The sequence below is a fragment of the Notolabrus celidotus genome, chromosome 10 (genome assembly GCF_009762535.1).
Source record: "Notolabrus celidotus isolate fNotCel1 chromosome 10, fNotCel1.pri, whole genome shotgun sequence".
NCBI lineage: Eukaryota > Metazoa > Chordata > Actinopteri > Labriformes > Labridae > Notolabrus > Notolabrus celidotus.
Window position 1 is genome coordinate 24,924,552 of NC_048281.1, and position 12,124 is coordinate 24,936,675.

Here is a 12,124-nt window from a genome sequence, read left to right on the forward strand (position 1 = left end):
ACCACTGCACTTTATCATATTATTTTAGCCTGTACATATTAGTCAAGCTATTTGTTGTTTCTTTGTATTTATAGCTAAGGTTATTGTTATTATATTTTCATTTTATTTTTTATTGTAGTTCTTATTCTTATTCCTATTCTTATGCCTTGTACAAAGAGAGCACAGTTTACCAAAGTCAAATTCCTTGTGTGTTCAAGCATACTTGGCGAATAAAGCTGATTCTGATTCTGATTCTGATTCTATTATATTATATTATATTATATTATATTATATTATATCATATTATATTATATTATATCATATTATATTATTATATAATGTTATATTACATCATTATTGTTTACTACAAGTTATGGCCATATTATATACCCATATGTATTTATTATATTAATCTTTCATTACCAACCATAATCACATCATGTCAACCTGTCACCACGAAAACATTTTTAATACTGCCTGTAATTACTGCAATTTAATCCATTTGTAACATTTGTATTTATCTAAATTCCATTTGTAACATTGTATATATCTAAATTGTATTCTGTTGTTATTTATCAATTTTTATTTTTACTTATTTTATTTTACTAATTGGAACTTTTTTTGATTGTACTTATGTCTTGGTTGCTGCAACAACTGTATTTCCTCCCCGGGGGATCAATAAAGTAATAAAATATCTTAAACACGTGATCAACATAATTATATCGATGAATAGAATAGAGGAAAAAAAATTAGATTCATTAATAACGAAATGAAAAAATAGCAATACTACAACATTGCCATCTATTCATCAATATTTTACTTTTTATCTGATAATGTGAAAGAAATTTTACAATCAGTTATGTGACGTCAGAGGACGATACCAACTCTCAAAGCAGACGCGGGGGAGTCAGAGCAGACCACATCAAGAAATCCACCACGTCTTTCTAGGTTCTGCAACATTTTGGGACGAATATTTTGAACCCCTCTCAAAAGTCTTCCACCTTTCACCTGCTACATTTTTGGATGCCATCGAAACCGAGCCGTTTAGCCCCCACCCCCCTGCTCGTCGTGAGACCTCCACCAGGACGCCTCACAGTAAATAATCCGTGTGGATGATTTACAGTAGAGCGGAGGGACTTCCGCCTTTGCTTGGAGCGGTGCTGTCACAGCGGGAGGATGAACAACCACAAATGTAGCACTTTATTCCAGAGGCCAAGAAGGCGGTCAAGAATCATACAATGTATCTACGTGGTGGGTTTCATGGTGAGTAGCTAACTGAGGCATGAAGGTGCTGGACTGAGAGGACTGAGAGGACTGATATGGTCATGCTTGCTTTCACAACTAAACAGTATTGTGCAGAAATACATTATGCAATAACAAGAGTGAGTCTTAATGTTAAAACGTGTTCTAATATAAACAGTGGTGGACAAAGTACAGAGCCTCATTACTTAAGTCAAAGTAAAGATCCTCCAGGTCAAATATTACTCCAATACAAGTGAAAGTTGCTCTGTTGAATAATTACAGAGCACTGAAGTACTTGCTTTTAAGAGCACTTTAGAGCACTGATAGAAATGTAGTGGAGTAAAAAGTACAATAATTGTCTTCTGAATGTAGTGCAGTAAAGGTAATAAGTTCCTTCAAAAAATAATACTCAAGTAAAGTACAGATACTCAAAAAATGTACTTAAGCGCAGTACTCAAGTAAATTTACTTTGCTACTGTCCACCACTGAATATAAAGATAGTTGAATGTAGGAAGGTTTGTCATTACCTGAACTTTACCTGGAAAGCAAAAGCACAAGTTTTTACAGCCTGTATTGGTTTTAACATGTTACCTATCTAATTCTTGCACTGATCTTACAGAGAGATATGAAACGTTCAAAGAGGTATGTTGAATTGTAGCATTTTTTTTTGCCTATATGACAGTATAATTATAGGTCACTCAGGGGGTTGAACTTACTGACTTCAGTTTGCACCTGTTATTTTTTTCTAATTGAAAAAAAATGGCCTCATGTTTTATGGTTCAATTAAATATAAAGCAGCAATTAAATGAAACAAGTGCAAATGGCAGAGCTGTAAAGTGCAGGTTGCTGTGACACCTACAAGTGGTTGCTCTTGAACGCATCACTGTCAGTTCAATATGTTGCAAAGAGGATGGGTGCTTTCTGGACTTTGAATGTTAATACAACATGTGGTTTACGGAGATTTTATTTCCCAATCATCTCTTTGTAAAGATGATTCAAATACCTTTTAAACAAAAGTGTCTCTATCCTTCGAAAAACAAACTTGACATTTCCACCTTCAGAGTTAAAACATTCATTAAATACCTCTGTAAGAATCCAGGCACTACTTTTTTTTTGCACAGAGGGCAAATAGAAATAGCAGGAACAGTACATTGTAACCCCACTGAAAGTTAAGCAATTAGTGTAATAAGGTGAATCAGTGCACTTTATGAAGCACTGTGTGACTTGAATCAAGTGTTTGGCAAGAGCGGCTCTGATGTCAGAATGCAGAAAAACTGCAGAAACCCCAGACGAATGATGGACACTGGCTACATACATTTTAAAGCTGACATTTTCCTCAGATTCACCGCCTCCTTATCGAGAAGAAACTTAAAATACTTTTCCAGGGTGACTTTGGATTGGGCCATATTTCAGGGTCAACTAATATTTGTCTGGGTACTTACAGCTAAGTCAAAAGAACTAATTTTAGCATGAAGAATAACTTGCTTTTTGGCTAATACCTGCTGGAGCTTTCAAAAAACATCTGGTGCGTGTTCAATGCTGATAGGCGGGTATTTATGGCAGAACCTGTGGCCAATCAACTTGAAGCACTTTGTTGCACTTACTAAGGTTTTTCCCTCCAGTCTAAATTATTGCTTGTGTTGTACGTCGCTTTGGACAAAAGCGTCTGCTAAATGAAATTGTAGAATTGTAGAATTTAACACCTTGCAAGTTTAGAGACATGGTGGACCTTTAAGAGTCAATGGCGGTGAATTCTGACCTTTCTATAATCTTGATTTTAAGATTTTGCTTTTTGTTTTTAAAGCTCTGAATGGTCTGGCCCCTCCCTATATAACTGACCCCCTGAGCCTTACAAAACCTCCAGACCTCTGAGGTCTTCTGACATGGGTCTCCTGGCAGTTCCCTGGTCAAAATATAAGCTGAAGGGCGACCGCACTTTTAGTGTAAAGGCCCCGCGTCTTTGGAACAGCCTCCCCTCCTCAATCAGGGACCCCTCTGTCGACTCTTTTAAGACTCCTCAAAATGTACTTTTATATTTTAGCATTTGAGTCCTCTAGCCCTGAATAGGTTCTCATTTCCAATGCTGTGCTTTCCTTCTCCTTTGTTTGTCTCTTTTTAAATGATTGCTTGTTTGGTCTCACACTGTGTTTTTTATGTATTGTACAGCACTTTGGTCACCTTCTGCTGTGTTTTAAAATGTGCTTTATGAATGAATTTGACTTGAATTTGACTTAAATTCTCACTGTTTCCTAGTCTGTTGAGCTTCTTTCATTCATTGAAGATGATATGATAGTGTAGTATGATGAATAATAAAGGCTTTTGAATCACTTTGCTTCAATGGTTGAAGGTTCAGACTTCAACACTGGATGATGGCTTCATTAACAAGTCAAGCTGTAATCATTTCCCCCAACTTCTCTGTTTTCTTTAGGATTTGTTCGGGGTGAGCATGATCATCCCTCTGCTCAGCCATCATGTGAAAGCTCTTGGAGCAAGTCCCACCGTGGCCGGTATAGTAGGTAAGCGGTGTCCTTTGCACAGAGTAAATATTTAAGTTGCATCACAGTATGTACTGTAGTGTCGGCATTTTGAGCTCACCTGTAAAGCTTGCAAAGATCTAACATCCAACTTATAGACCACTACTTATCTGCAGACTGTAAAGACAAAAAGTTACACATGCAGTCTGTGCCTTGTGTTATATGTGCTCCATGTATTTTATGTCCATGGACACTTTCTCAAAGACTGTCATATCATGTCCTTATGTAGCTGTTAGTCTTTTTTTTTTACTTATATTTTATTTGCTTTTCTTGACGAGGTTACATCAAAATAAACACATTAAACAAACTTGGTGTCAGGTAACAAACGTCATTTGAGCCTCCTTTAAAATAGTCCATTCTCTTCAGACTTTCTGATGGGTTATAGAGTCAGTCCATCTTTTCCATTTTCCTTGGCTGGCAGATTGTTGAAGTCTTAAATTGTGTGTAAAGTGCTCCATACCGTGTAGTTTTTCAACAATGTCCAACCAGTTTCTCTGAGTGGGGGGGTCCTCCTTACACCACTTTCTTGTTATAGCTTTCTTTGATGCCAGTAGTAATATTCCAACCAGGTACATGTCTTTGCTTTGTATATTTTCCTGTGTTAAATCTCCCAGATACAGCACTTCAGAACATCTTAGGCAGTTCATAACCTTTAATTGCTGTCATTCCTTTGCACACTTCATCCCAGTATTCAGTAATTTTCACACATTGCCAAAAAAACATGAGGGTGATCAACATCATGCTTACCACACTGTCTCCAGCAAGGCTGTGGGACAGGTGAGAATTTTCCTTTAAGTTTCGGTGTGATGAAAAATCTCACAATATTTCTCCACCCGTATTGCCTCCACATTCTAGAGCTTGATGATCTACTCTGTGTCCTACACATGTTATGCCATTGTTCCATGTTTTTTTTTCTCTCCAGTTCCTTTTCCCATTTATCTCTAATGTACAGAGTGAAAGCTCTCCTATTTCTCACCATATTTTGATACAGCACCGAAATTACTCTCTTAACTGTACCTCTGTATGCAGCTTTTAGTCATTTTTAATCGTATGGTGTTATTTGTACTTTTGTTTGTTTGTTTTTGTTGTTTGTTTGTTTGCTTGTTTGCTTGTTTGCTTGTTTGTTTGTTTGTTTGTTTGTGTTTTGGTTTCTCCTCTCCCTTCTTATTTTGATTTTATTTTACTCTATTTTATCTTTGTTTAATCTTGATCTTTTTAGTGAGCCTTTTTAAAATCTGGCAATGGACTACAGATGTAACTAGCCTTTTGGCTAATTCCGGCATATTTACAGAAGTGTTAATTAATATGCATGGTCCTTTTAAAAAAATAAATATTAAATAATAAAATGTCTGATCTTAACAAATGTGTTGCAGGATCTACATACGGGATCTTACAGCTCTTCTCTAGCACAATAGTTGTAAGTATTGACTCCTCTCTCTGTCTCAAACAAATGTTCAGGCTCCCCTGCTTGGCATTCTTAACAAAATGCTTGCACTTCAGGTCATCTCTGGTATTTCCTGAAACAATAAACATGCCTGTTTAAGGTTGGTTGAGGTTACACAATTCATTCAGTCTCTCCAACAGCTACTAGCTAGCTGCATGCACACACTTATGGCCGAGTCGAGTAGAGCCGAGCCAAGTCGAGTCGAGTAGGGCTGGAACTGTGTAGTGGAAAAGGGACAATAGATCACTATTTGCGTCCGTCTGTGACTCCTCTGACAGGTGAGTGAGTCAGTTGTGGATGGTTTGAGGGGAAATCTTAACCTTGATCATTTAAACTTAGTCCAAGATGATAAGAAATGACTGGAAATACACACTACTCCACCATAAGAAGCTGATAAAAGATTCCCCACTTATCCATGCTCCTCTCTTCACTGCCTATCGCTCTTGAAATTGGTTAAATTCTCAGGGGTCATGTGACAAATTAAACTGATAAAGAGTCGACTGTTGGGTCATGCGTGCCGATGGCTGGATCCTGAAAAACGTTAAGATGCTTAGACAGCTGGGCCTCTGTGAAATTTCTAACAGGCTACATCTCGAGCACAGCAAACTCAATTGGTCCTAATTAAGTTATTTCATCAGTGTGTGTGTGTGTGTGTGTGTGTGTGTGTGTGTGTGTGTGTGTGTGTGTGTGTGTGTGTGTGTGTGTGTGTGTGTGTGTGTGTGTGTGTGTGTGTGTAACAGAATGAAAAAAAGACAGGGTGAGAATCTAATAAAATCCTCAGTTGCAAGAAAACCAAAGATTTAGTTTTCTGCTTCAAGGATTGTAAGAAGATACTTCTAGTTGTTGGATTTTGAATCTCTACCACATTATAATCCCATTGGATTGGAGAGAAACTGACATACATGATATGGGAGTATCAAATACTGATATCAAATGTAATGTTTTTAGTTTATGCCTTGATATGAAAACTTTTTTTATTTTTTTTATTTTCAGTGTTGCAAAAAAAAACAACATATTCTTCACATTTCAATTTACATACTACATTTACATTATTCATTACAACAGGTATATACTGAAATCAAACTTGTCTTTTGTTTAGACAAAAGCAGCACTCTTTCTTTTTTTAACTCCTTCAGACTTCCCCCATCTCCTCTCTTGATAAAGAAATAAAAAACTTACAAAGAACTGTACAATCCAGACTGAATACCACTTGGCCACAAATTGAATCAGGGAGCACAATGAACACCGCAACATACATTAAATAGTTGTATAGAAAAATAACTTCTTGATAAAACATCTAAAAAAAGTGTGGACTGGTGCCATGTATAAACAGTCTATGAACTGCAGCTACAAACTTCTATACAGTAAACTCTGGTTTGCAATGATTAACATGGCTATTATTTACAGACACATATTTTTAACAGTAGTAACATAGTAAGTCATTGAATAAGATTAAGAAACTGAAAGATCTATTTATATAAAAACTAGTTTTTATATATATATATATATATATATATATATATATATATATATATATATAGTAGGAGTAGTGTCTGCAGAGGAGGTGGGGAAAGGAAGCGGCATCATTTTTAAGGAGTTTACTTCTTAAGACAATATAACCACCAGAGTCGCTTGATAACGTAGAGTAATGTTCAATATTTTTCTATATAGTTAACAAGTTGGGTCTAAAAAATGTCTGTTCAGTATCTTTTCGTGGTTGTGAGTCCTCCCCTGTGTGTGATTGTCAGGGCAGCTGGAGTGATGTGGTGGGACGGCGGTACTCTCTGCTCACATGTCTGCTGCTGAGCGCGTTCGGCTACGGCCTGCTTGGGATGTCCAGCAGCATCGCGTTGTTTGTCCTGGCGAGGATACCTGTGGGTGAGTTCCATACTCCATCTGTTTTTACAGAAGATATTTTGCCATCACTGAAATCAAAGGTTTGAATAGTAAAATGAGTGATGGCTGAATCTCAATGGTTCACATCAGATTGAGGGTCCCGATATTTTGCATCCTGCATTCGGACTGTGAAGACTTTCTGGGACTCTTGACTGAAACAGAGTTATATTACTTGTAACTTCTGTGCTTCTTATTGTGACAGGTGAAGAATGACTTCCATAGAAAAACACATTAGTGTCATTACTTCTGTGTTTTTACAGTATTTTAAATGTTTTAACTCCTTGTTAGCATCAACAAGATTCCTGTCCTTGGATTTTTTACACCACATCCAGGTTAGGAAGGTAACCTATTAACTAGAATAGGTTCTTCATGGATTGATATTTTGAAAACAAAAAAGACTACCAAGTTGAATAATTTGTGCAAAGCTGAAAGCTGAAAACTGATTTTAACTCACTGTTTGTTTGACAGTCAAATCCAATCCAATCCAGCTTTATTTGTATAGCACCTTTAATGCATACAGGCTTGCAGTCAAAGTGCTTCACATAGATTAAACAGACAGAAGAGACAGTGTTCAATAAAAGACTAAGGCAAGAAAGATGATAGTAGAATGAGAAGTTCAGTAATAACAGATCACTCATAGTTTGCACAAAGCTGCTACATTTAGCTTGAAGTCAGTGATCCTTTTATTCTAACCAAGTCGTCATTTTTCTGTCTCAGGGTTGTTCAAGCACTCCCTGTCCATCTGCAGAGCTCTGCTGTCTGACCTGGTGTCTGACTCAGAGCGCCCCCTGGTGATGGGACACTTCAATGCAGCCTCCAGTGTTGGCTTCATCCTGGGTCCTGTTGTTGGAGGCTACCTCACAGAGCATGAAGGAGGATTTTATACCTCCTCTTTCACATGTGCAGCCATCTTTATTATCAATGCAGGTGGGTAGAAAACTGAAAGGGAAACAGTTTGAAGGATCAGATTGAGATATTTATCCTAAATTATGTGTTTGTATTCCAGGGTTGGTGTCGATGCTGCCATGGAGCGAGGCACTGGTCCATCTTAACGACAACAACTCAAGTAAAGACTGTCATGACAACAACTGCAGGAAGTTGGTTCAAAATGGTATTCATGCCAATAAACTCCACCCAGTGAACACAGCAGAGACCGATCCCGGATCCAAAGCTCCAGAGAAGCTTAGAGGTGGACTCAGGTGGAGGAAGGTGTCTTTGCTTCAGCCTGCCTGGAGACAGCTCTCCTCTGTCATCTCAAAGATCCACATTGTGGCTTCCTCTGACATGTGGGACCTCTTCCTGGTGCGTCTTCTGATGGCCATAGCTATCATGCTTTACTACAGTAACTTCTCTCTGGCCATGGAAGAGCGTTTCTCTCTCAAACCAAAGGTGACGGGTTATCTCATCAGCTACAGCAGCACCTTAGGGGCCTTGGCTGGGTTCCTGGTGGGTCCCGTCACCAAGCTGTACGGAAACAACATGCCCACTCTGCTGCTTCACTCCACTATTCTAACCTGTTTGCTCATACTCCTGTACGCTGCTGCTCCAAACGTGTGGCAGGTGCTGCTCACCTCCACCTTCTTTGCCATTTCCACCTCTATTGGACGGACTTGCATCACAGACCTTGAGCTGCAAAGAGGAGGGGTACAGGCCAGTGGGACTCTGATTGGAGCCGGGCAGTCAGTCACAGCTGTCGGTCGGATCCTGGCCCCTCTTCTGTCCGGTCTGACCCAGGAGTTCAGCCCCTGTGGTCCCCCTAGTCTGGGAGTGGTTTTGGCTCTTGCAGCTGTGGGCTTACTGCTCATCAGGATCCCAAATTGGGATGGGAGGGGGTTGACAAAAGCTGCCAAACTTGGAAAGTCTGAGTGACTGCATGAATGTGAGATAATGAGATTGAATGCGTGTCTTCCAGAAAGATAAGGGCTCTTATTTTTAAGGGGCCAGCTGTGAGGATGAACAGCAGACTGGTAATGGGATCAGTGTTTCCTGCTCTAATGCCTCTGAAAAACATGTGATGACATCACAGGGTCAAAATGGCACTTCATCACCAGCATTGCAGTCCTCCTCTCGGGGAGAGAAGCCTAAGATGAAGTCAGGGATGAGACGTTTAATGTGCTTCCCTTTGTACTGAAGTCCGATCAGACTCAAACAAATGGGCCTTGTTTTGGGTACATAGTATGCTGCCTGAAATCGTAGTTGAACAAACGTTGAATGCACACTTTAATTTCTCATGCATTCTCTAACCACTACATTATCTGAAGTCTGTGAAGCTACACTCAGGCTTTCTTGCTGTCCACAGGTAGATCACACTGTTTTTGTTTTGAAGTAGACATGTTGGCTGCGACTAATCGAACACTTTTTACCTCGATAGCAGTTGTTGTTGTTTTTTAATGTGGTATCAGAAAAGGGTCCTAACTTCCCACTGTGGCACAAAAGCCAATTATATCTTGTTTCTGACTACTGAGATTTTTTTTTTTATATAAAAAAGGATTTGTCTAAGCTAATTCTGTCTTATCTATGTGTAACTGGTGAATGTTGTCCTGCTTTACTTTGACTGTTCTAATAATAATAATAATAATAATAAACTTTATTTATGAAGCACTTATCAAAACAGATGTTATAAAGTGCTTTACATCATAAAAACCCACAATAAAGAGAACAAAGCATGGGGGGGGGGGGTATGGGCTGCAGTGGCGGTTCTGGGGAGGGGCCAGCAGGGCCCAGTGCCCCTGTGAAACTGAACCTGGACCCCCCTGTGGCCCCCCCTCCACACCAAAATAATATTATACAATAAAAAAGTGTGTGTGTGTGACTTAGGATTCTAATAAAAAATCATGTACCAAGGCCTTTCTATCAGTATTTGGAAAAAAATATATATTATACTGTTAATATAGGCCTCAAGACTTTCAGATGCTGCACTACATGGAATAGGGGTCACAGTAATGAAGACAAAATTTTTAAGTTGTTATTGTTCACTCTTTTACTTTAATAAAACCCATTAACTCTTAAAGTTATAACAGTTAACTGAATCAGTCTTCCTCAAATCTTGAGTAAACTGTCATTTTTTAAGTCCACGAGTTCTGCACAGAACTTCATTTCTTTTCTCAAACACAAATGTTAAAAGTTCAGCTGAGAGTCCTCATCAGGATCCCCTTCCCAGCTGCACAGGTCCTGAAGCATTTCCATTTGTTCCTCTTCATCCATGGAAAGGACAGTGGGAAGTTTCAGACCTCCTTCAAATTTTATCTTGCTGCACCATTCAGATGCAGCCATGGTGTCTTTCATGATAGTGTTTTCCTGTAATAAAGAAGAAAGAGTGACCAAAGTAATTAGTGCATAGCTGCTGTCAACAGTATCAGCTGCCTGAACCAAGTCATTGGGTGCGTCTCAAAGCTCTTAACTGCAGTCTCCTCTCTCCTTGCCTGCTCGAACCAGAAGCAGTTACTGACCCGCCATTTTAACTTGCATCCCAAAGCTCTTAACTCTGCTGGAGGAGAGAGGAGAGAGGACGGAGGAGACTGGTCGAGGAGGGATAATCAAGGAGACAAGAGAGCAGGCTTCGCGGAAGTCTTTTCTCTGACAGACGGTTTAACAGATACCTCTCACTGATTGGACGCTGCAGTGGCTCGGATTACTCTGAAACTTACAAGAGTTTAATGGCAGAAAAAAGGGTGTCCTGAGACAGATCATGAACATCCGTCGGTGTGTGATGAGCTGAGATTAAAAGGTGTTTGATGTGAAATTTAAAAAGAAAATACTGAACATAAAAGCAAAATCATCAAACCAAAATAACAGGATCACTCCTGAGTTTTATATCTGATTGTTTATTTCAGATTCACTGTCTAACGAAATAGAGTCACAATATATAATAACCTAGATAGAATATATATTCATGATCAGTTATTTCTCCTGTTAGTTTCCTGTTTGTTCTCGTTTTCATCAGTTTCATATAAGGCTGATAATTATTGCACACAGGGTTTGAAACGCTCGGGCACCCTTAGATTTTAACTTTGTGACCGGAACTTTAAGGAGGTTCCTCCCTGAGGATCTGAAGCTGCGCCCGGGCTGGTAGGGTGACAGCAAGTCACAGATATATTCAGGGGCCAGGCCGTGAAGTGCTTTAAAAGTGATAAGTAAAACCTTAAAATATATTCTAAAAGCAATGGGCAGCCAGTGTAGGGTCATTAAAACAGGAGTAATGTGCTCTCTTCTTGGTTTTAGTTAAATGTATAATGTATAATGTGTATGTGTATAATGTGCCAGAGAAACCACCTCCAGCTAAACGCAGGAAAGACCAAAGAGCTGGTGGTGGATTTCAGAAGACGCAAGTCCCCTCCTCCCACACCAGTGAACATCCAGGGAACGGACATTGAGATTGTGAAATCTTACAAGTACCTGGGTGTTCACCTGAACAACAAACTGGACTGGTCAGACAAATCAAATGCGCTGTACAAGAAGGGACAAAGCAGACTCTTTCTGCTCATTAGACTCAGGTCTTTTGGTATGGAGGGGGCTCTTCTGAAGTCCTTCTTTGACTCTGTGGTGGCATCAGCCATCTTCTTTGGAGTAGTCTGCTGGGGAAGTAGCATCTCTGCTGCTGACAGGAAGAAGCTGAACAGACTGGTGAAGAAGGCCAGCTCTGTCCTGGGCTGCCCACTGGACCCTGTGGAGGTGGTGGCTGACAGGAGGATGATAGCAAAGCTATCTTCTCTGATGGACAACACGTCACACCCCCTCCAGGAGACCATAACAACACTAAGTAGCTCATTCAGTGACAGACTTCTTCACCCACGGTGTCTCACGGAGAGATACCGCAGGTCTTTTCTTCCTGCAGTGGTCAGATTATATAACCAATAATATATATATATATATATATTTAAATATGTGTGTGTGATTTAAGATATGCTTATCTTAATCTTTTATCTTTAATCTTTTACCTCTTCAATTTTGATTTTAATTTTAATTGCTAATAACTTTTTGATAATTGTTCATTTATAGGCTCTTGTTTGCTTTATATATTTCTTTTGCA

The 12,124-nt window shown here is 39.2% G+C and overlaps 1 protein-coding gene across 1 annotated transcript; it reads left to right on the forward strand.

The window, feature by feature from the left end:
- Positions 1-901: 901 nt before the first annotated feature.
- mfsd9 (major facilitator superfamily domain containing 9) lies at positions 902-9,599 on the forward strand. Its single transcript, XM_034694698.1, has 6 exons — positions 902-1,242; positions 3,650-3,737; positions 5,129-5,172; positions 6,948-7,077; positions 7,813-8,022; positions 8,102-9,599. The coding sequence occupies exons 1-6, from the start codon at positions 1,156-1,158 to the stop codon at positions 8,962-8,964; spliced, it is 1,422 nt and encodes a 473-aa protein (XP_034550589.1). The 5' UTR covers positions 902-1,155; the 3' UTR covers positions 8,965-9,599.
- The last annotated feature ends 2,525 nt before the right edge of the window (positions 9,600-12,124 follow it).

Bases quoted from the DNA above. Each gene is read 5' to 3' on its own strand.
- mfsd9 (XM_034694698.1), top strand. From the start codon at position 1,156: ATGAACAACCACAAATGTAGCACTTTATTCCAGAGGCCAAGAAGGCGG. The intron at 3,738-5,128 runs GTAAGCGGTGTC...AATGTGTTGCAG, and splicing joins CACCGTGGCCGGTATAGTAG to GATCTACATACGGGATCTTA. The intron at 5,173-6,947 runs GTAAGTATTGAC...TGTGATTGTCAG, and splicing joins TCTTCTCTAGCACAATAGTT to GGCAGCTGGAGTGATGTGGT.